The 25,213-nt window shown below is 31.1% G+C and overlaps 2 protein-coding genes across 6 annotated transcripts; both read left to right on the top strand.

The window, feature by feature from the left end:
* The first annotated feature begins 289 nt into the window (after nt 1-289).
* On the top strand, nt 290-6,597 carry LOC124950403 (C2 domain-containing protein 5). Of its 5 annotated transcripts, none has more exons than XM_047497034.1 (15): nt 290-1,206; nt 1,307-1,447; nt 2,222-2,438; nt 2,516-2,550; nt 2,623-2,641; nt 2,759-2,916; nt 2,995-3,147; nt 3,301-3,469; nt 3,550-4,345; nt 4,435-4,755; nt 4,860-5,058; nt 5,155-5,333; nt 5,448-5,573; nt 5,714-5,860; nt 5,963-6,597. In XM_047497034.1, the coding sequence occupies exons 1-15, from the start codon at nt 840-842 to the stop codon at nt 6,047-6,049; spliced, it is 3,114 nt and encodes a 1,037-aa protein (XP_047352990.1). In that variant the 5' UTR covers nt 290-839; the 3' UTR covers nt 6,050-6,597. The 5 variants fall into 5 exon arrangements, with proteins under 5 accessions (XP_047352990.1, XP_047352989.1, XP_047352988.1 ...); XM_047497033.1 differs by having other exon boundaries at nt 291-542; nt 852-1,206; nt 2,516-2,641; XM_047497032.1 differs by having other exon boundaries at nt 291-661; nt 852-1,206; nt 2,516-2,641.
* A 539-nt stretch (nt 6,598-7,136) lies between these two features.
* Nucleotides 7,137-8,396, top strand: LOC124950404 (proteasome subunit alpha type-2). The gene is made up of 3 exons (XM_047497037.1): nt 7,137-7,282; nt 7,556-7,888; nt 7,968-8,396. Exons 1-3 carry the CDS (start codon nt 7,242-7,244, stop codon nt 8,296-8,298), a joined length of 705 nt encoding a protein of 234 aa, XP_047352993.1. The 5' UTR covers nt 7,137-7,241; the 3' UTR covers nt 8,299-8,396.
* The last annotated feature ends 16,817 nt before the right edge of the window (nt 8,397-25,213 follow it).

Raw genomic sequence — 25,213 nt, 5'->3', positions numbered from 1 at the left:
TATTTGCATCAAAAAATGTTGCAAATAAAAATCGATAAAAACAAGTAATTTTTAAATATATATTTAAATCATTACTTTTATTTTCTTTTATATTATTAAAAATTTCGATTTATTCATTTGAAGGATTAAAAATTTCTAAGAGTTTATAATTTATTCAAATTAAAAGCACATAGAAAGATACAAAATTCTACCAACAAAACTTTTTTCAAATTCTACGTTGGTATATAGCAATTCGTACCAACCTTAAGAATAATAAATATCGTAAGATCAAAATCGATTTTATTTGATTTTTCCTTTTGTCATATTCGTTCACTATTCCTTTAATCCTATTAGGTTTTAGTGGTGGACAGTATTGGGTGATTGTTTTTATAGATATTCGCTTAATTTTATCACGCTAATATCACATGATCATAGATCAATGATGAAGAATCGCAAGTACAAAATCACACTTGCATAACCAATTTGTAGATCATAAATAAAAAATCTATCAGTAATTATCCTTATTGGATAAGCATGAAACGTGTACCGTTGAAAGTTTTAAGGTTAATAGATAGTTTTCTTACAAATATTATAATTAGTGGGTGATATTGTAAAATAGTTGATCTATTTACCATATGATTTGATCAATAATATAAAATCTGATTATCATGAAAATTAGATGGTAATAACTTTTTTAACTGTGAATATCTGTAGCAAAAGTACAAGTGAATGCATGACACAAACATTAACTTGCCATAAAACAGTAGAATGTAAATATTTAGTCATAAATAAGTGGATATTTAATTTATTCAAATGATATAATTATATTCTATAACCTTTATACTTATTAAAAAAATACTATGCCTGGAAAGATAAAAGTAAAGGTATTGGCAGGCCGTAATTTGCCTGTAATGGATCGTTCAGGTGATACAACAGATGCATACGTTGAATTAAAATTTGGAAATGTTACGTATAAAACTGATGTGTGCAGAAAATCTTTAAATCCTCAATGGAATTCTGAATGGTATAAATTTGAAGTAGACGATGCCGAGTTACAAGATGAACCTTTACAAATTAGATTAATGGATCATGACACTTATTCTGCCAATGATGCAATTGGCAAAGTTTATATAAATTTAAATCCATTATTATTACCTGGTATAACACCTTTAATTAAGAATGTTTGGACTTTGGAAGCAGCTTTAAATTCGAGTGCTGGCTCTCAAGGTAGTAATAAAAAATGAATAGAAAAATTTGCATACATTTGTATATATACGAATATTATTTTGGCTTTAGTTTTTTGTCTTTACATTCTGCATTATTATAGGCTCTGTTATGACAGGATGGTTGCCAGTATATGATACAATGCATGGTATTCGTGGTGAAGTAAACATTATTGTTAAAGTGGAATTATTCTTAGATTTTAATAAGTTTAGGCAATCATCATGCGGTGTACAGTTTTTCTATTGTAAGCATTTAAATTATACATGTTACATTTAATGAACATAAAGGAGGTTTAGGTTCTTCTTCATAATGTTTTCATTTATATTACTATGTTGCACTATGATTTGCTTTATTTTAGGTAAAAGTAATTCTTTTCTACTAACTATTAAGAGAATAATTATAAATATCTTTAAAAGTACATATACCTCCTATAAATAATTTTTTATGCGTATATTTTTTTACATTTATATATTTTTACAAATAAATTTTTGTTTTATAGGGGGAATATTCTCAGCAATTCTCTTAATTGGATCAGCAAAAGATATCCATTCTGATAAAACATCAGTGTTGGCAACCATTTTAGCAAAGAAACAGTATTGTTACATATAAATTGTCTTAAATCTCCAAGAAAATACATATTATTGATGATAAGTGTTATTATCTGTCAATTACATATTACAAGAGATATATCCTAAAACAGTGTGTGAATTTTATTTTATTTTATTAACTGTAATAATATTATTGAGATTAAAAAAAAACTTCTATTGTGAGAATAATACTATTGAGAAAAAAAATTTTTTATGATATTAAGTATATATTTCATATCATATATTTGAGCAAATCATAGGAGCAATTGTTATATATATATATATATATATATATATATATATATATATATAGTTCTTTCTTTTTACTTATTATTCAAAATTACATATATAATAATTTAATTATATTTTATGAACAATATTTATTATGTAAATATCTTGCTAATAGTAAAATAAATATGAAATATTTGTAGCACCAAATATACCACATGGATATCATGCTCAAGTGATACATGGTTTTGTTGAAGAATTAATAGTGAGTGATGATCCGGAATACAAATGGATCGATAAGATAAGGACACCTAGAGCATCAAATGAAGCACGTCAGACATTGTTTTTTAAATTAAGTGGAGAAGTACAGAGAAAAATAGGTTTGAAAGCATTAGATCTGGGTGGAAATGCTGTTATTGGGTAAATATGTACAAATATCTTTATTTATCTGTGAACTGTACTTTAATTCTCAATTGTACTTCTTCATTTATGATTAGATATCTGCAGAATTTTGACTTAGAAGGAGAATCAGGTATTGTTGCACGAGGGATAGGAACTGCAGTAACTCTTGTAAAAGTACATGATGTTTTTAATTCTCCTTCAGATAATATACCGCTTGAAGAGTATGTATATTTTTATTTGTTGATTTAATTTATGATAAATATAATAAATATAAGTGAAATATGTTTTGTGATTTGATCAAATATAAATATAAATTCGTTATATTTGTGTTTTTGTAGACATCAAGAGGAAGCATCATTCAGTCCAAGTTACCCACTTCCTACTGTTCCTTCTTCAACAACTACAAAAACTTTACATTCGCCTGCAACAAAAACACATAATATCATTCCTTTACATAGAAGATCCAGTGATTCCGATTTGAGTATTACACCAAAAGGTATGTATGTAATAGAAAAAATATATGAAATACTAAAATATTTGTAATAATTACAATTACTTTAATCCTATATTTCAGGTAATTCTTTGGCAGGAAGCGATAGATCAATGGGTGGCTTTATGAAAACATCAACAGCTGTAGTAAGAACTATGAATCAAGATGCATTAGAAATGTTGGAATATCCATTTATTACAATGCAACAATATCCTCCTGGTTTTGTTGTACATATAGGTAAGCTTTGTGCATCATCTTCACGTAAGTTAAAGAACAAATATTATTTTGTTATGTTTTATAAAAATAGTAAAAGAGAGGAAGGAATAAAGTATATTAATGTAATATTGTGAATATATAAAATTATACATTGTATACATCATATTGAGGTAGGTGGTCTGGTAAGCTCAAGATCAGTTAAACTATTGGAAAGAATAAGTAATTTAGAAGAACCAGAAGGTCGTGATGCATGGTGGACAGAAATTAGAATGGAAGTAAGATCACATGCAAGGGCATTAGCGTGTAATGTCGTCATAGGTTATAAAGAAGAAACTAGCATATGGTAAAATATCTAAATAAATATATATTTAAATAAGCATAAATAATAGACAATATGATACACATCAATTCATTTGTTTTTAGCGACGATGTTTGTGTTTTAAATGCAAGTGGTACAGCTGCTGTTATAAATCTTCATAGTTCAAGTCAAGATCAGGATAATGTCTTTGTAAGTCGATTGCAACAAGGATTACTTACAGCATCTATGGAATCAGATCGTGATAAACCTTGCCAAAAGTCATCGGTTAACAAAACAGAAAGATGTGACATTGATACATCTAATCATACGACGAATCTAAGTGGAAGAAATAAATGTACATCTGAAAGTAATGATCATGAATCATATATGCAATCTCATGGATGCAATCTTTGTCATTTACCATATAGTGGAAATAATATTCAATTTAAAGTCAATATGTCAAAATGTGCTATATGTAAGAGAGCAAAAGTTCCAGACGTAATGTTTACTACTATAGAACTTCCTGAAAATATACCTATGACTGGTAGAGGATGTTTTATTCAAGCAACAGTCTGTAAAAGTAAGAAAGATTTGAGAGGTGAATTAAATGCAAAAGAAATTTCTGATTGTTTGCCTTTTTTGGAATATGAATTATATTGTTTATTATTAAATAAGTTAAAAATGAAAGGTATGAATGCTGTCTTTGGTTTAAAGTTGCAAGTTTCCATTGGAGAAAGATTGGTGATTGGAATGGCAGTTGGAACTGCTGTTTTTCTTACAGCATTACCTAATCCTTCTATTCCTCAAATTGCTGCTCATAATTCTTGGCACAATGAAGAACAATTGGTTGAAATTCAAAAAATTCTTTCAGAAACTGTAAAAAAAAATATAGAATTTTATCAGTTGAAACCAATAGGAGGGGTATGTTCAAATGAAATATGTTCAAATTATTTCATTTGATTTTATGGAATTTATATATTAAGCAACTATTATTATTAATTTTTTAATAGGACAATGAAACTGGACGTATTGTTACTACATCTGATACAGACGACTCGGACGAGGATTTACCTGAACTTGATGTTGCATTAGGTTCCCGAGATGCTTGCATATTAGAAGTAGATGATCTTGAGGATATGGATAGAATATCATTATTAATAGATGATAGGCCACCTGATGATTTTCACGTAGTAAATACACAAACTATTCCTGGATTAGAAGATCTAGAAATTGTAAGAAATTTACAAATGTTTACCCAAGTATCCAGAGCTAAGATTCCAGCAGGTCAATTAGCATCAATGCCTTCAAAATATTTTGCTAGATTACTGCAGGTATATTACAAAATTCTTTTTAAGTAGCGTTCAAGAATATACTTTTCATTTTGTAAATAATATAATATATCTTTTGAAAAATTGATATTTATAATATATTATAGACAGTTTTCTTCAAATTAAGGAGAATGGTTCCTTGTGCACTTTGTGATATGCAATTTAAAGTTGCACTTCCTGAACAAGATGAAATACAACTTTCTGTTGTTGGTATGGCACTTGGATTAGGCGAACCTGTGAAGTCAAATAAATTTAAACGAAAATTGCTAATTCATCAACTTAGTAAAGATGAAGTGAAAAAATCAGGTAAAGTTTTAGTTTTTATGTCGTCATGATAATATTATTATGGATAATATTATTATGGTGATTATAATAATACAGTTGAAAAATTTCTATTTGTAGATGAACACGAGATGATATTTAATCTCGAAGATGATCACATAGAAGCTCCTGTTGTGTCTGACAATACATTAAATACTCGAACTGCAAATTCGTCTACATTAACGGTCCTTTCTGGACGAAAATCAAGACCACGTTCACCATTACGTTCAAAGATACATACTACACATAGACATAAACATGTGAGTCTACACTGATATTTCACGAGTACAAGTTGTTATTAAATTGAAAAGTTAAAAATTTTTAATTTTGTGAAATATATTTTATATATTTTATCTCCCGTAATTTTATTTTAGGTGCCTTTGAAAGAAAGATATGGCGTAGATATAACACCATTATCATATTTACCAGGTGGTAGAATCGAAAGATATTTAGGAAATCTAAACTTTTTCTTTATCAGAGAAAGCACATCTGTAAGAGAGGTATATTTATATTATCATCAGGACATTAACTTTTATGTTAGACTTTGACTGCATATATATATAACTATGAAAAATTACTAAAAATAATAATTTAAAGATAACAAATAAAAAAATCGTATAGAAAGATACATTTTTTACAGAATGGTGGATTAAGTGGATTTACACATAGCTTTGTAATGGAAATATTAGCAATTGTACGTGCACATATTACAGCATTAGGAGGAAATGCAATGGTTGCTTTTTTTATGACTCAATGTGTCCTTCTCCATAATCTTCATAAAAATCAGGTATGTTATTAATATATTTAACATAAAATTTTCACTTTCAAATTCTATTGACAATTTTCAGGATCGATAATAATTATTAAAGTATATATTATATTTTTTTAGGGTCAGTGTCTCATAAATGTAGGTGGAGATGTAGTTTCCGTATCATATTTTGCCAATGAAAAACGAAGTGGAACATCAAATTACTGACCCCAACCTCCACATTCTGCACCACCATAGTTACAAAGCAAAAAGAATTTTTAACATTCTGTTATTATAGTTTTAGACGAATCTGTTATATTTTGTAATTGTTCGCTTATTTTTATTGCTATAACAAAATTGCTTTACATTAGGGTTTTTATACTTGATATACACAGAGAAAAAATATTTACAGTTTAGTATCTATTACTTTACTTTTTATTATTATACTAAAATAGTATATTCTTCAACTACATTGTTAAATAATACTATTACATATCCCGAAGTACTCTACAATTGCTTAAAATGTAAATATAGTCTTAAGTTTATCGCAGTAGTGGACTTTTAAGGATAAATTGATGTGATAGTATTTATTAAATACATTTATAACAAATTATAAAGTTCAATGTAAAATGCACATTTCTGTAATTCGTCTGTAACATTGTATTTTCTATTTTTATGTACATGTAAATTGTAATTTTATGATAAGCATTTTTCTCACAATGTCCTTTTGTAATTTTGAAAGGTCACTGTTACAAAATAATATGTTGGGTGCAATATGTCATGCATTTTATTTTTAATTCTAGTCAGTTAGTTGATACAAGAATTTAGAATCTATTTCGAATGGTGATGTATAAAAAAAAGTTGATGTATAAAAAATTTCTTGCTATCAAAAAATATTTTTATCCTTAATAGAGCGACAATCATTAAAACACAATTTCTTTAAAATGTCTTATATTAGTTAAAGAATGTGAATTTTCTAGTATATAGAAATGCTGTGAATAATAAAAAAAAAGTCGCTTCTTATTCTAATTCCGATTATTATTTTCTAGTTATTAAAATTATAACGTATATATAATTAGATAATAAGATAAGCTGTAAATGTAATATTTACATATTTTGAAATTATTATAATAAATCATATAACAAAACATTATGTTACTTGAAATACATACGACTGATATAGTAATAATAGTATATCAGAATCAATTAAACATATATTATTTTTGTTATTTCCTTTGATATTTATAAAAATATTACTATGAAGAAATAGAATTTGAATTTTGCCGCTATCGGGGGTACCAATAGCAATAGCGTGATATTGTACTTTTTGACGAATAAAATCGTAAGGTAATAAGGTATGAAATGATATAAGCACAAGTTCAGAGTTGTTAAAGCGTGCGGTTATTGCAAAGTAATTGTCATGGCTTCGGAACGTTATAGTTTCTCATTAACCACATTTAGGTAAGTATTTTAGTGCAATAATTTGTCAATTTTTAAATAATATTAAAAATATATATATATATTTAAGATATATACATACATAGTTTTAACATTAGATTTTATATTACGAAGTTAACCTATAATCAACTATTTTTTATTTCTAAAACACATTGTTACAGTGTTTTAATATCATTTTTTTAGATTATTAATAGAGTTCATAATTTTTTAATTAATATTTGTTTGATATATCATTATAACTTATAAATTTATGAAACTAATTATTGTTTAATATAGCCCATCCGGAAAATTGGTTCAAATAGAATATGCCTTAGCTGCAGTGGCTGCAGGTGCTCCCAGTGTTGGTATTAAGGCATCAAATGGAGTTGTACTTGCTACCGAAAACAAGCATAAATCGATACTTTACGATGAACACAGTGTCAATAAAGTTGAGATGATTACAAAGCACATTGGTATGGTATATAGCGGTATGGGACCTGACTACAGATTACTTGTCAAACAAGCTCGTAAAATGGCTCAACAATATCTGCTTGTTTATCAAGAACCTATTCCTACTGCCCAATTAGTTCAACGAGTAGCTATGCTTATGCAGGAATATACACAATCTGGGTATAAATTGACAATATTTTATAATGATAAATATATGTAGACTGTACGAATGCTATATAATGATAATATGTTATTATAGAGGTGTTAGACCATTTGGAGTATCTTTATTAATTTGTGGATGGGATAATGGAAAGCCATATCTATTTCAATGCGATCCATCTGGTGCTTATTTTGCATGGAAAGCAACTGCCATGGGAAAAAATTTCATTAATGGAAAAACATTCCTTGAAAAAAGATATAGTGAAGATTTGGAATTGGATGATGCTGTCCACACTGCGATTCTTACATTGAAAGAAGGATTTGAAGGTCAAATGACGGCAGATAACATAGAAGTTGGTATTTGCGATGCAAATGGATTTAGAAGATTAGATCCATCTAATGTTAAAGATTATCTTGCTAGCATCCCTTAATTAATTCCCTTGATTAATTTACTATATAATAATTGCGCAATTTATAAATATTATAAAGAGAAAAATAAGTTCTTACAATAAAAAGTACTTTCAAACTATGTTATCAAAAGTTAATCATTCTCCAATTATTTAAGTAATAACCAAATGTAGAATATATTGTACAAAATATACATTTTGTACAATAAATAAATACGGTTATTTAAGAACGTTAATCATCATTAATAACGTAATGTTTTATAACAGCAATTAAACTAGTCATAGTACTTGACCAATTTTAATATAGTTTCACTTTGAAGATGTAGGTTTGAAAGACAAGATCACTTTCGAGGAATAATTATCTAAGCTCTCTCTTTCTAAAAGTGAAACATAAACTTTAATAAAAAAGTATGCGGACTTCAGTAAATAAATATTTAAACAATAGTATATTAGGATAAACATTAAAAAGATCGTAATGCGCGAGAAAATTTCAATAATTTTAGTATAAAATTACAATACTTCAAACTTCCTATTTCGTGGTTGTAGTCCTTATGCAATATAAACATAAACGGTCCTTTGAATAAGGTTGAAAATTACCGAATTAGTTTCCCTTTACACTTCAACCAGTGCACACCGATTCTCTACTTTTCTAAACGCAAAAACTTATAAATTAATACTTCCGAAATATTTACAATTATTTAAACAATCTTCAATGTAAAAAGAGTATAATCAACTAATCCTTAAACAATAAAAAGTTAGTTTAATTAAAAAGACAGAACGTGCAAGAAACTTAAAACTTTTGTATAAAATTCCAGTACATACACAATTTTAATTTTGGTTTAGTTGGCCGCGACCAATATAAACATAAACGATCTTTCTATTTACTTTGACGATTCGTGAGTTAGTTTTCTTATGCACTTCGCCCAGTGCATATCGACTCTTCATTTCTAATCGCGAAAACTTATACATTAATACTTTCGATAATTTTATTATTATTTAAACAATAATTATGGTACACGGTGTACATAAAAATAATATTTAAACAACAGTACATTTATTTAAACAATAAAAGACCGGGAGCACGTGAATAATCATAAATAATTTAAATATTAAATACCAGGACTTCTAAATATTAATTTCGGTTTAGTTGGCCTCGAGTAATATAAACATAAACGATCTTTCTATTAACATTGACGATTCGTGAGTTAGTTTTCTTTTGCACTTCGACTAATGCACATCGACTCCTCATTTCTAATCGCGAAAACTTATACATTAATACTTTCGATAATTTTATAATTATTTAAACAATAATTATGGTACACGGTGTACATAAAAATAATATTTAAACAACAGTACATTTATTTAAACATTAAAAGACCGGGAGCACGTGAATAATCATAAATAATTTAAATATTAAATACCAGAACTTCCAAATTTTAATTTCGGTTTAGTTAGCTTCGAGTAATATAAACATAAACGATCTTTCTATTAACATTGTCGATTCGTGAGTTCGTTTTCTTTTGCATTTCGACCAGTGCACATCGACTCTTCATTTCTAATCGCGAAAACTTATACATTAATACTTTTGATAATTTTATAATTATTTAAACAATAATTACGGTACACGGTGTACCTAAAAATAATATTTAAACAACAGTACATTTATTTAAACATTTAAAGACCGGGAGCACGTGAATAATCATAAATAATTTAAATATTAAATACCAGAACTTCCAAATTTTAATTTCGGTTTAGTTAGCTTCGAGTAATATAAACATAAACGATCTTTCTATTAACATTGTCGATTCGTGAGTTCGTTTTCTTTTGCATTTCGACCAGTGCACATCGACTCTTCATTTCTAATCGCGAAAACTTATACATTAATACTTTTGATAATTTTATAATTATTTAAACAATAATTACGGTACACGGTGTACCTAAAAATAATATTTAAACAACAGTACATTTATTTAAACATTTAAAGACCGGGAGCACGTGAATAATCATAAATAATTTAAATATTAAATACCAGGACTTCCAAATTTTAATTTCGGTTTAGTTAGCCTCGAGTAATATAAACATAAACGATCTTTCTATTAACATTGACGATTCGTGAGTTCGTTTTCTTTTGCATTTCGACCAGTGCACATCGACTCTTCATTTCTAATCGCGAAAACTTATACATTAATACTTTTGATAATTTTATAATTATTTAAACAATAATTACGGTACACGGGGTACATAAAAATAATACTTAAACAACAGTACATTTATTTAAATATTAAAAGACCGGGAGCACGTGAATAATCATAAATAATTTAAATATTAAATACCAGGACTTCCAAATTTTAATTTCGGTTTAGTTAGCCTCGAGTAATATAAACATAAACGATCTTTCTATTAACATTGACGATTCGTGAATTAGTTTTCTTTTGCACTTCGACCAGTGCACATCGACTCTTCATTTCTAATCGCGAAAACTTATACATTAATACTTTTGATAATTTTATAATCATTTAAACAATAATTACGGTACACGGTGTACATAAAAATAATATTTAAACAACAGTACATTTATTTAAACATTTAAAGACCGGGAGCATGTGAATAATCATAAATAATTTTAATATTAAATACCAGTGTTTCCAAATTTTAATCTCGCGATTGTTGACCTCGTGCAATATAAACATAAACGATCTTTCTATTAACATCGACGATTCGTGAGTTAGTTTTCTTTTGCACTTCGACCAGTGCACATCGACTCTTCATTTCTAATCGCGAAAACTTATACATTAATACTTTTGATAATTTTATAATTATTTAAACAATAATTACGGTACACGGTGTACATAAAAATAATATTTAAACAACAGTACATTTATTTAAACATTTAAAGACCGGGAGCATGTGAATAATCATAAATAATTTTAATATTAAATACCAGTGTTTCCAAATTTTAATTTCGCGATTGTTGACCTCGTGCAATATAAACATAAACGATCTTTCTATTAACATTGACGATTCGTGAGTTAGTTTTCTTTTGCACTTCGACCAGTGCACATCGACTCTTCATTTCTAATCGCGAAAACTTATACATTAATACTTTCGATAATTTTATAATTATTTAAACAATAATTATGGTACACGGTGTACATAAAAATAATATTTAAACAACAGTACATTTATTTAAACATTAAAAGACCGGGAGCCCGTGAATAATCATAAATAATTTAAATATTAAATACCAGGACTTCCAAATATTAATTTCGGTTTAGTTGGCCTCGAGTAATATAAACATAAACGATCTTTCTATTAACATTGACGATTCGTGAGTTAGTTTTCTTTTGCACTTCGACCAGTGCACATCGACTCTTCATTTCTAATCGCGAAAACTTATACATTAATACTTTCGATAATTTTATAATTATTTAAACAATAATTATGGTACACGGTGTACATAAAAATAATATTTAAACAACAGTACATTTATTTAAACATTAAAAGACCGGGAGCCCGTGAATAATCATAAATAATTTTAATATTATATACCAGGACTTCCAAATATTAATTTCGGTTTAGTTGGCTTCGAGTAATATAAACATAAACGATCTTTCTATTAACATTGACGATTCGTGAGTTAGTTTTCTTTTGCACTTCGACTAGTGCACATCGACTCTTCATTTCTAATCGCGAAAACTTATACATTAATACTTTCGATAATTTTATAATTATTTAAACAATAATTACGGTACACGGTATATATAAAAATATTATTTAAACAATAGTTGATTCATTTTAACATTAAAAACACGTAAACGCTTGAGAAACTTTAAATAATTTTAATATAGCTGTTCAATACTTCAATATTTATCTTGTGGTTCTAATTTTTTTTTTTTTTGTTGATTCATAGGTCTTTTTATTGACTTGGATGCTTACCGTATCTATTCTCCTTCGTCCTTTGGCGAGTAATCATTGAAATTCTCTCAAAATGTCTTTTCTGCAAGTATCAACGAATATTTAAGGTAAATTTATTTTTATATCCTTTGTTTCTTTAATAATTTATATAGTTTCTTATTATAACTGTGATAATAATTTTACTTTTATTTTTTTGTTTCAGAATATCATTGCAATCACACGCGAAGCAATGATATAATCGAATATTTGTATCGCTTAAATAAGAATATCGCGTAGTAGAAGCAGTGTTTATTCGTTCGGGTTTCGCGACTTAAACAACAAGTGTATTTGCATCGATTGCGTGCAATGCAATCGTTAGAATCAGTGTTTGTTTAGTAAAACGTTTTAATTTTTTAACAGTCACATAGACTGTATTTGTAAAAGACAGTAAAGTTTCGCGAAATAAATTCAGTGATCGTTCGTTTAAAAATATTTATCGCGTAATAGAGTCAGTGCATCATTGAAGAGGATCTTAATTAATTTCGATATCAAATTTAAATTTAAAAAATCTATCTAATTTTAAAGAATCATTCATCCTCAATTTCGACTTAAACCGCGATCGAGTGTTTTGGAGCCATCGCAGAACTTCTTCAGTAGTGAGTGAATTTTTAAATCCCTCCAATCACTCAATCATGTCGAGGACGAAAGGTCCAAATCGGCACGAGTGATTGGTTGTAATTAATTATCAGAAGATTAAATGACCACGAGTAAATTTCTTCGGAGATTACTCGTGAATGATTTTTTATTTTTTGATTTATTTATTAGATCAGGATAAGTTCTTCTTGTTCAAACGCGTTTATAATTATTACAAATTTGTAATATTTTAATTCACTTTTAAATATTTTTCTCAAACGGTAATATCAAAGAATTATTATCCAGGAATTTTAATAAAAAATGAACAAGAAGATATTCGCGATGGATAGTATCTGGATTACAAGCATAATTGTGCATGATTTTTTTATAATAATAAAAATATTCGCTTGTAAAAAGGAAACATCCAAGGGTTTGCTATATATTTTTAAATAAATATTAATTAAATATTTTATTAATTTGAATTGATAAAAGAGAAGTCTCAATAGAGTCGTTGCTTTTGAAAGAAAAAAGTCGAGTAGAATAATTACTAAAAGAACAAAGAGACTTGTAGAGTCACAGTCCGTAAGTTTATATAATTAAATTAATTAATTTTTAGCTCAGGATTTTCAGCAATTAATATACTGATTAAAATTTTTTTTTTAGGCTACCAATAATTGTATAAAGATTTTCTTTTATATCTTATAATTTCGAATAAAATTTTGTCGTTACAGTTTCTGAAGGATATTCGATTTGATTAGGGCACGAAGTAAACAAGATGTTATATGTCAAGGAGACCCTCACAAACTGTGGCTCAAGAGGACGATTATTAGGTTATTGAGTTATTTTCGAAAATTCACTAGAAATTTTCGAGAATGGCTCTTAGTCATATTTTAATTTTACCATGTTGTCACTCAAAATGCTCCTTATGGTGGTGGGTGTAGGGGTGTAGATTTAAAAAACTGAGATGAAGTAACATTCCGTAAATAACATTCTTACATTGCCACGCTTATGCGAATAAGATTGCTTCATATTTTATGCATTTTTAATATTAAACTTGAGATATAAATTTTACACATTTTTTCTTTTCTAAAATTCAATTGAATTTATGAATTTATTTTAGTAAAATCAAATTTTACGTTAAAATCGATTGATAAATTTTCTACATTTTTTCTTTTTGAAAGTTCAATTAAATTTATAATTTTATTTTAATAAAATCGAGTTTTATAATAAAATAATGTATCTATGAAATGTACAAGTAATATAATATTTTTTTCAGAGAAAATAATATTTCTTTTTTTCAGTGTTCAACATATTTCATTTTTTTTAAATTAATCTTTTATTTTTCTTATGTTTAATTAAATTAAATTCAAAATTTTATCGTTCGTATAATTAATAATGTATAAATATTCTTTTTTCTTTCCTTATTTCTTTTCAGCTAGTTCTAAATCGTGGAGGTCGCCAACACGGGAAGGAATAATTAATAAAGAAGATTATCTTAACATAAATAATGTACGATATAAATAAAGTATAATTAATTAATATTTAAACAACAGAATATTCTTATCAATCTTATAAAGATCATACATAACTACTACCATAAACTATTGATTAATAGATATACTAGCGCACAGAAAACTTTCTTCACTGTCATTTCTATATATCTAATTTAATCTCATCCTTTATATATCTCGGGTGGGACCCATGGGAGAGGCCCATGGGTGTAGGCCTCTGTGCGGGTTGCTGTCTCAGCATCTTATAGAGCTGCTTCTTTTTTCTTCTCTTTCTGGGACTCTCTTTTCTATTTCATATTTTTCATACTGATTTACTCTTATTAATTATGATTTATAAGTCTCGGGTGAGACCCATGGGATCGGCACATGGGTGTGGGCCTCTGTGCGAGTTACTGTTTCGGCATCTTATAAAGCTGCTTCTCTTTTTTTCTCTTTCTGGGGCTCTCTTTTCTATTTCATATTTTTCATACTGATTTACTATTATTAGTTATGATTTATAAGTCTCGGGTGGGACCCATGGGATGGGCCCATGGGTGTGGGCCTCTGTGCGGGTTACTGTTTCAGCATCTTATAGAGCTGCTTCTCTTTTTTTTTTCTTTCTGGGGCTCTCTTTTCTATTTCATATTTTTCATACTGATTTAATATTATTAATTATGATTTATAAGTCTCGGGTGGGACCCATGGGATGGGGACATGGGTGTGGGCTTCTGTGCGGGTTGCTGTCTCAGCATCGTGTAGAGCTGCATCTATTTTATCTTTCTGCAGCTTTCTTTTCTATCTAATATTTTTCTTCTTTAATTATGTTTTTAATTATGTTATTAATATGTTATTTCTTTTCAGATTTTTATTATGTTATTTATTTTTAATTATGTTTCTTTAATATTTATTTGTTATTTCCTTTTAATTATGTTTTTAATATATTCTTATTAATTATGATTTATAGGTTTTATGTAGGAACCATTAGAAGATGCGGGCTGCTATTTCAGCGTCATGAAGAGCTGCTTCTATTTTCTTATCTTTTTGCAGCTTGCTTTTCTATCTCATATTTTTCTTCTTTAATTATATTTTTAATTGTGTTATTAATATGTTATTTCTTTTTATTATGTCTTTTCAGAATATAATAATGTTATTTCTTTTTAATTATGTTTTTTAAATATTTATTTGTTATTTTTTTTTAATTATGTTTTTATGTTTTTAGGTTTGTTATTAATATGTTCTTATTAATTTTAATTTTTAAGTATTAGGTAGGACCCATGAGATGAAGCGGACTGTAGTTTCAGCAGCGTGCAGAGCTACTTCTATTTTCTTATCTTTCAGCAGCTCTCTTTTATTACTCATATTTTTCTTGTTTAATAATGTTTTTAATTATGCTTTTTATTATAGTTTTAATTATGGTACTAATATATTTTTATTAATTATGATTAATGTTTTAGGTGGGAGCCATGTGATGATGCGGTCTGCTGTTTCAACATCGTGCAGAGTTGCTTCTATTTTCTCATCTTTCTGCAACTCTCTTATCTATTTATATATATTTACTTTCTATTTTATTTATTTTTTATTTATATTCTATGTACATATTATCTTCTATTTTCTTCCTTTTTTCTTTCTCTTGCTTTCTCCTTATCTTTTTCTTTTCCAGGATAGATCATCAAGGGATAGGGTCCACCTGCGGCCGGATGATACATCGCATGGCAGGATCCATCATCGATTTTTACGCGCGAATACGGGAAGGATAGGAAGAACACTGACGCGCGTGTCGGCGTGCACAAGCGTGGGTGTTCTCGGGCGCGATTAAACTTCGTTTGATTGTTCGTATCGAAAACGCGAATTTAGAGTAGAGTCACCGTTTTTCTAACACTCACGTGAATGAACGCGGGCGCGACTTAAAAGTCCTATCGGGGACTTCGTTTATATTTGCTCGAATATTCGATTAGATTACCTCGCGAACGCGTTTTTTTAGAGTAGAGTCACCGTTTTCCGAATACTTGCGTGGGTGTCCGGGCGCGATTAAAAGTCCTATCATGGACTTCGTTTTAGTGTTGAAATTCGGGGTGCGCGAACGGCTTGCCTTGTAGTGCTGTACATAACTAGCTGGTATTATGATAATCCTCATATTTGTGTGAAGGGGTAAAAACCCTCCGCAAATATCATCGGAAGTCTAAATACCGGTTAACTAATGTCACTTTGGATTTCAACTTAGAGTCACCGTTATTCTAACACTCACGTGAGTGTTCGCGTGCACGATTAAAAGTCCTACCGGGGACTTCGTTTTGTTTGCTCGAATATTCGATTAGTTTATTTAGAGTAGAGTCACCGTTTTCCGAACACTTGCGTGGGTGTCCGGGCGCGATTAAAAGTCCTATCATGGACTTCGTTTTAGTGTTGAAATTCGGGGTGCGCGAACGGCTTGCCTTGTAGTGCTGTACATAACTAGCTGGTATTATGATAATCCTCATATTTGTGTGAAGGGGTAAAAACCCTCCGCAAATATCATCGGAAGTCTAAATACCGGTTAACTAATGTCACTTCGGATTTCAACTTAGAGTCACCGTTATTCTAACACACACGTGAGTGTTCGCGTGCGCGATTGAAAGTCCTACCGGGGACTTCGTTTTGTTTCTTCGACATTTCGATTAGATTACTTCGCGAATTTGGATAGAACAGTAGAATCTACGTAATTATAACACACGTGAGTGTCGCGAACGCGATAAATGCGCTTTGATTGTTCGAAATTCGGAAGCACGAATTCAGATGTGCTTAATAATCCGTTATGCCTGAGCCGAGGGTGTTGAACGGTAAAGCTTTCTGTAAGTGGAGTCCCTGTAGCTAAGGCTAGATACTTCCTGTTAGCTTTGAACCATGCCCAAAATATCCGAAGCGAAAGGCATAAGGGATCGGTATCGCGGAACGCGGATTTTAGAGTAAATTAGAATCACCGTTAGCCCGTGGGTCTCCACATGCAGCAACTTCCACGTAGTGAGACCTGGGTCGTTAATACTTGCAAAGTCTAATTATAAATCTTATAATACAAGTATTATCGAGCAAATGGCTGCATATTGTACAACTTTTCCATTATCTTTTCAATCTAATGCCAACTAAACATTAACATATTTTCATTTTATATAGCTAATAATACTTCAAAAGAAGAAATATAACAGAAATCTATTGTACAATAATTTCTCAGAGAAACGGAAAGAAAATTTTTCTATCTCTCTTTTATGTCCACTGTCATTTCTATTTATTCTTATATACTCTCATTGATTATCCTTTACATATCTCGGGTGGGACCCACGGGTGGGGCCTGTGGGGGAGGGCTTCTGTGCGGGTTGCTGTCTCAGCATCATATAGAACTGTTTCTCTTGTCTTATCTTTTTGGGGCTCTCTATTCTTCTCTTTCTGGGGCTCTCTTTTTTATATCCGGCTCTCGTTTCTATCTCATATTTTTCATTTTTAATTATGTTTTCAATTATGTTATTAATATGTTATTTATGTATTTTTAATATTTATTTATGTTGTTTCTTTCTAATTATATATTTAATTATGTGTTTAATTATGTTTTTGATTATGTTTTTGATTATGATTTATAATGCTGCATCTCTTGTTTCTTTTTCTAGGTCTCATCTATTTATATATATTTATTTTCTATTTGTATTTTATATATGTACATATATATTATTCTGTTTTATATATTTTTTTGTTCTTTTATTTCCTCTTTATCTTTTTCTTTTACAGTATAGGTCATCGAGGGATAGGTTCAACAGCGGCCGGATGATACATCACATGGCAAGATTCATCATCGATTTTTAAGCGCGAATACGGGAAGGATAGGAAGAACACTGGCGCGCGTGTCGGCGGGCACAGGCGTGGGTGTTCTCGGGCGCGATTATATTACGTTTGATTGTTCGAATCGAAAACGCGAATTGTAGAGTAGAATCATCGTTTTTCTAACACTTCCGTGGGTGTTCGGGCGCGATTAAAGGTCCTGCCGTGGACTTCGTTTGATTTTTTCGATATTTCGAGGGGGGTACTTCGCGAATTTCGGCTTAACAGTAGAATCTACGTAATTATAACACACACGTGAGTGTCGCGACGCGATTAGTATTTCTAAGGAGTGCGCTTTGTTTGTTCGAAATTCGGAAAGCACGAATTCGGATGTGCTTAATAATCCGTTATGTCTGAAGCGGACGGTGCAAACGGTGGAGCTATCTGTAAGAGGTGTGCTGTAGCTAAGCTACGCATACCCTGTTAGTTAAGAAGCCAGTGCATTGAAGCGGAAAGGTATCGCGGATCGGTATCGCGGTACGCGGATTTTAGAGTAGAGTAACCGTCAGTCCGTGGGTCTCCACATGCAGCAACTTCCACGTAGTGAGACCTGGGTCGATAATACTTGGAAAGACTAATTGTAAATTTTTAAATGCAAGTATTACCGAGCTAATGGCTGCATATTGTATTACTTTTCCAATATCTTTTCAAACTAATTCCAACTAAACATTAACATATTTTCATTTTATATATCTAATAATACATCATAAGAAGAAATATAGCAGAAATCTATTGTACATTAATTTCTCAGAGAAATGAAAAGGAAATTTTTCTATTATACTTTTATGTCCGCTGTCATTTCTGTTTATTCTAATTTACTCTCATTAATTATCCTCTATATATGTCGGGTGGGACCCACGGGTGGGGCCTGTGGGCGAGGGCTTCTGTGCGGGCTGCTGTTTCAGCATCATATAGAACTGTTCCTCTTGTTTTATCTTTTTGGGGCTCTCTATTCTTCTCTTTCTGGGGCTCTCTTTTCTTTCTCCGGCTCTCGTTTCTATCTCATATTTTTCATTTTTAATTATGTTTTCAATTATGTTATCAATATGTTATTTCCTTTTAATTATGTATTCTTAATATTTATTTATGTTGTTTCTTTCTAATTATGTATTTAATTATGTGTACAATTATGTTTTTAATTATGTTTTTAATTATGTTTTTAATAATGTTTTTAATTATGTTTTTAATTATGTTTTTAATAATGTTTTTAATTATGTTTTTAATTATGTTTTTAATTATGTTTTTAATTATGTTTTTAATATATGCTTATTAATTATGATTTACAGCTTTAGGTAGGACCTATGGGATGGTGCAGACTGCTGTTTCAGCATCGTTCAGAGCAGCTCTTTTTTTATTTCTTTTTCTAGCTTTCTTATTTATTTATATATGTTTTTTTATTTTATTTATTTTCTATTTATAGTCTATATTATGTTTTATTTTATGTTTCTTTTCTTTCTCTTAATTTCCCTTTAGCTTCTTCTTTTCCAGGTTAGATCATCGAGGGATAATTTCATCTGCGGCCGGATGATACATCGCATGGCAGGATTCATCATCGATTTCTACACGCGAATACGGGAAGGATAGGAAGAACATTGACGCGCGTGTCGGCGGGCACAGGCGTGGGTGTTCTCGGGCGCGATTATATTACGTTTGATTGTTCGAATCGAAAACGCGAATTGTAGAGTAGAATCACCGTTTTTCTAACACACGCGTGGGTGTTCGGGCGCGATTGAAGGTCCTACCGTGGACTTCGTTTGATTTTTTCGACATTTCGATGGGGGTATTTCGCGAATTTCGGCTTAACAGTAGAATCTACGTAATTATAACACACACGTGAGTGTCGCGACGCGATTAGTATTTCTAAGGAGTGCGCTTTGTTTGTTCGAAATTCGGGAAGCACGAATTCGGATGTGCTTAATAATCCGTTATGTCTGAAGCGGACGGTGCAAATGGTGGAGCTATCTGTAAGAGGTGTGTTGTAGTTAAGCTACTCATACCCTGTTAGTCAAGAAGCTATTGCATTGAAGCGGAAAGGTATCGCGGATCGGTATCGCGGAACGCGGATTTTAGAGTAGAGTCATCGTTAGCTCGTGGGTCTCCACATGCAGCAACTTCCACGTAGTGAGACCTGGGTCGATTATACTTGCAAAGACTAATTGTAAATTTTTAAATTCAAGTATTATCGAGCGAATGGCTGCATATTCTATTACTTTTCCAATATCTTTTCAATCTAATTCCAACTAAACATTAACATATTTCCATTTTATATCGTTAATAATTCTTCAAAAGAAGAAATATAACAGAAATATATTGTACAATTATTTCTAACAGAAACGAAAAGGAAATTTTTCTATTATACTTTTATGTCCGCTGTCATTTCTGTTTATTCTAATTTACTCTCATTAATTATCCTCTATATATCTCGGATGGGACCCATGGGAGGGGCCCATGGGTGAGGGCCTCTGTGCGGGTTGCTGTCTCAGCATCGTGTAAAACTTCGCTTTCTTCTCTTTCTGGGGCACTCTTTTCTTTTTTTTCCGGCACTCTTTTCTATCTCATATTTTTCGTTTTTAATTATGTTTTTAATTTTATCATTAATATACTCTTATTAATTATGATTTATAGTCTCGGGTGGGACCCATGTGATGGGGCCATGGGTGTGGGCCTCTGTGCGGGTTACTGTCTCAGCATCGTCTAGAGCTGCTTCTATTTTCTTATCTTTCTGCAGCTTTCTTTTCTATCTAATATTTTTCTTATTTAATTATGTTTTTAATTATATTGTTAATATGTTTAATTATGTTTTTACTTATGTTATTAATATGTTATTTTCTTTTATTATGTCTTTTCAGATTTTTATTATGTTATCTCTTTTTAATTATGTTTCTTTAATGTTTATTTGTTATTTCTTTTTAATTATGTTTTTATGTTTTTAGGTTATTAATATATTCTTATTAATTTTAATTTTTAAGCATTAGGTAGGACCCATGAGATGAAGCGGACTGTTCTTTCAGCATCGTCTAGAGCTGCTTGTATTTTCTTATCTTTCTGTAGCTTTCCTTTCTATCTAATATTTTTTGTCTTTAATTATGTTTTTAATTATGTTATTAATATGTTATTTCTTTTTATTATGTCTTTTCAGAATTTAATTATGTTATTTCTTTTTATTATGTCTTTTCAGAATTTAATTATGTTATTTCTTTTTATTATGTCTTTTCAGAATTTAATTATGTTATTTCTTTTTATTATGTCTTTTCAGATATTAATTATGTTATTTCTTTTTAATTATGTATTTATATTTTTAATTATGTCATTAATATATTCTTATTAATTATGATTTATATGCCTTAGGTAGGACCCATGGGATGATGCGGGCTGCTTCTTCAGCATCGTGCAGAGCTGCTTCTTTTTTCGTTTCTTTATCTAGCTTTCTTATTTATTTATACATATTTATTTTCTATTATATTCTATTTATAATCTATATATATATATTATGTTTTATTTTATATATTTTCTTTCTTTATCTTATTTTCTCCTTAGCTTCTTCTTTTCCAGTATAGACCATCGAGGAATGGATTCATCTGCGGTCGGAAACATCATTGCATGGATCGATTCATCATCGATTTTTACACGCGAATACGAGGAGAATAGGAAGAACGTCGACGGATGTTCACAGTGCAGATAAAAGTCTTATGGGGGACTTCGTTTTATATGTAAGTAAATTCGATTTATCTTGCGAATGCGATTTTTGGAATACAGTTACCGGTCTTCTAACACTCGCGATTAAAAATCAATGAGTATGGGCTTCTATGCTGGCTACTATTGCTTTTATTGATTGCTTTTATTTCTCTAGATCTCTTTTATATCTCATATTTTGTCTCTTTCCGTTCTTATTTTTCAGGGATCATCGAGGCATCATCGAGCAATATTGTGAGGTGCGCGAAGGTCTCGTCTATCTTTTCTTCTCTTTCTCATATTTTCTCCGCTTCTTCGTTTTCTCCGGTCTGAATCACCGATTCATCATCGATTTTTACGCGCGAATACGGGAAGGATAGGAAGAACACTGGCGTGCGTGTCGGCGTGCACAAGCGTGGGTGTTCTCGGGCGCGATTAAACTTCGTTTGATTGTTCGAATCGAAAACGCGAATTTAGAGTAGAATCTAATACTCACGTGAATGAACGCGGGCGCGACTTAAAAGTCCTACCGGGGACTTCGTTTCATTTGCTCGAATATTCGATTAGATTACCTCGCGAACGCGTTTTTTTTTAGAGTCACCGTTTTCCGAGCACTTGCGTGGGTGTCCGGGCGCGATTAAAAGTCCTACCATGGACTTCCGTTTAGTGTTGAAATTCGGGGTGCGCGAACGGCTTGCCTTGTAGTGCTGCACATGTAGCTAGCCGATGTAATGACGGTCCTCTTATTTGTAAGCGGGGGAAAATCCCTCGACCAAATAACATCGATAGTCAAAATACCGGTTAACTTATGTCACTTTGGATTTCAACTTAGAGTCACCGTTATTCTAACACTCACGTGAGTGTTCGCGTGCGCGATTAAAAGTCCTACCGGGGACTTCGTTTTGTTTGTTCGAATATTCGATTAGTTTATTTAGAGTAGAGTCACCGTTTTCCGAACACTTGCGTGGGTGTCCGGGCGCGATTAAAAGTCCTATCATGGACTTCCGTTTAGTGTTGAAATTCGGGGTGCGCGAACGGTGTCACCTAGTAGTGCAGTACATGTAGCTGATCGACATTATGATGATCATGTTATTTGTAAGCGGGGGAAAATCCCTCGAGCAAATATCATCGAGAGTCATAATACCGGTTAATTCATGTCACTTCGGATTTCAACTTAGAGTCACCGTTATTCTAACACACACGTAAATGTTCGCGTGCGCGATTAAAAGTCCTACCGGGGACTTTGTTTTATTTCTTCAACAGTTCTATTAGATTACTTCGCGAATTTGGATTTAACAGTAGAATCTACGTAATCATAACACACGTGAGTGTCGCGAAGGCGATTAATGCGCTTTGATTTTTCGAAATTCGGAAGCACGAATTCAGATGTGCATAATAATCCGTTATGCCTGAGCCGAGGAAGTCGAACGGTAAAGCTCTCTGTAAGTGGGGTCCCTGTAGCTAAGGCTATATACCTCCTGTTAGCTAAGTCGCCCTAGATATCCGATGCGGCGGAAGGCATAAGGGATCGGTATCGCGGAACGCGGATTTTAGAATAAATTAGAATCACCGTTAGCCCGTGGGTCTCCACATGCAGCAACCTCCACGTGGTGAGACCTGGATCGTTAATACTTGCAAAGTTTAATTGTAAATTTTTAAATGCAAGTATTACCGAGCGAATGGCTGCATATTGTATTACTTTTCCAATATCTTTTCAATCTAATTCCAACTAAACATTAACATATTTCCATTTTATATCGTTAATAATTCTTCAAAAGAAGAAATATAGCAGAAATCTATTGTACAATAATTTCTTACAGAACGACAAGAAAATTTTTCTATCTCTCTTTTATGTCCACTGTCATTTCTATTTATTCTTATATACTCTCATTGATTATCCTTTACATATCTCGGGTGGGACCCACGGGTGGGGCCTGTGGGGGAGGGCTTCTGTGCGGGTTACTGTCTCAGCATCATATAGAACTGTTTCTCTTGTCTTATCTTTTTGGGGCTCTCTATTCTTCTCTTTCTGGGGCTCTCTTTTTTATATCCGGCTCTCGTTTCTATCTCATATTTTTCATTTTTAATTATGTTTTCAATTATGTTATTAATATGTTATTTATGTATTTTTAATATTTATTTATGTTGTTTCTTTCTAATTATATATTTAATTATGTGTTTAATTATGTTTTTGATTATGTTTTTGATTATGATTTATAATGCTGCATCTCTTGTTTCTTTTTCTAGGTCTCATCTATTTATATATATTTATTTTCTATTTGTATTTTATATATGTACATATACATTATTCTGTTTTATATATTTTTTTGTTCTTTTATTTCCTCTTTATCTTTTTCTTTTACAGTATAGGTCATCGAGGGATAGGTTCAACAGCGGCCGGATGATACATCACATGGCAGGATTCATCATCGATTTTTAAGCGCGAATACGGGAAGGATAGGAAGAACACTGGCGCGCGTGTCGGCGGGCACAGGCGTGGGTGTTCTCGGGCGCGATTATATTACGTTTGATTGTTCGAATCGAAAACGCGAATTGTAGAGTAGAATCACCGTTTTTTTAACACACGCGTGGGTGTTCGGGCGCGATTGAAGGTCCTACCGTGGACTTCGTTTGATTTTTTCGACATTTCGATGGGGGTATTTCGCGAATTTCGGCTTAACAGTAGAATCTACGTAATTATAACACACACGTGAGTGTCGCGACGCGATTAGTATTTCTAAGGAGTGCGCTTTGTTTGTTCGAAATTCGGGAAGCACGAATTCGGATGTGCTTAATAATCCGTTATGTCTGAAGCGGACGGTGCAAATGGTGGAGCTATCTGTAAGAGGTGTGTTGTAGTTAAGCTACGCATACCCTGTTAGTCAAGAAGCTATTGCATTGAAGCGGAAAGGTATCGCGGATCGGTATCGCGGAACGCGGATTTTAGAGTAGAGTCACCGTTAGCTCGTGGGTCTCCACATGCAGCAACTTCCACGTAGTGAGACCTGGGTCGATTATACTTGCAAAGACTAATTGTAAATTTTTAAATTCAAGTATTATCGAGCGAATGGCTGCATATTCTATTACTTTTCCAATATTTTCTCAATCTAATTCCAACTAAACATTAACATATTTCCATTTTATATAGCTAACAATACATCGAAAGAAGAAATATAACAGAATTTATTGTACAATAATTTCTTACAGAAACGATAAGGAAATTTATCTATCATACTTTTATATCCGCTGTTATTTCTATTTATTCTTATTTACTCTCACTAATAGATCATCGTGGGATAGGTTCATTTGCGGCCGGATGATTCGTCGCATGGCTGGATTCATCATCGATTTCTACACTTGAATACGGAAAGGATAGGAAGAACATCGGCGCGCGTGTCGGCGGGCAC

The sequence above is a fragment of the Vespa velutina genome, chromosome 7 (genome assembly GCF_912470025.1).
Source record: "Vespa velutina chromosome 7, iVesVel2.1, whole genome shotgun sequence".
Classification (NCBI taxonomy): domain Eukaryota; kingdom Metazoa; phylum Arthropoda; class Insecta; order Hymenoptera; family Vespidae; genus Vespa; species Vespa velutina.
The sequence above is the reverse complement of the archived record's forward strand: the minus strand, read 5'-3'. Positions and strand labels throughout refer to the sequence as shown.

What these genes read in the sequence shown, in the direction of transcription:
- LOC124950403 (XM_047497031.1), top strand. Translation starts at nt 840, where the DNA reads ATGCCTGGAAAGATAAAAGTAAAGGTATTGGCAGGCCGTAATTTGCCT. An exon ending in CGGTGTACAGTTTTTCTATT is followed by an intron (nt 1,448 to 2,221) that starts GTAAGCATTTAA and finishes AAATATTTGTAG; the next exon opens with CACCAAATATACCACATGGA. An exon ending in AGATGAAGTGAAAAAATCAG is followed by an intron (nt 5,059 to 5,154) that starts GTAAAGTTTTAG and finishes TTCTATTTGTAG; the next exon opens with ATGAACACGAGATGATATTT.
- LOC124950404 (XM_047497037.1), top strand. Translation starts at nt 7,242, where the DNA reads ATGGCTTCGGAACGTTATAGTTTCTCATTAACCACATTTAG. An exon ending in TTCTCATTAACCACATTTAG is followed by an intron (nt 7,283 to 7,555) that starts GTAAGTATTTTA and finishes TGTTTAATATAG; the next exon opens with CCCATCCGGAAAATTGGTTC. An exon ending in CAGGAATATACACAATCTGG is followed by an intron (nt 7,889 to 7,967) that starts GTATAAATTGAC and finishes ATGTTATTATAG; the next exon opens with AGGTGTTAGACCATTTGGAG.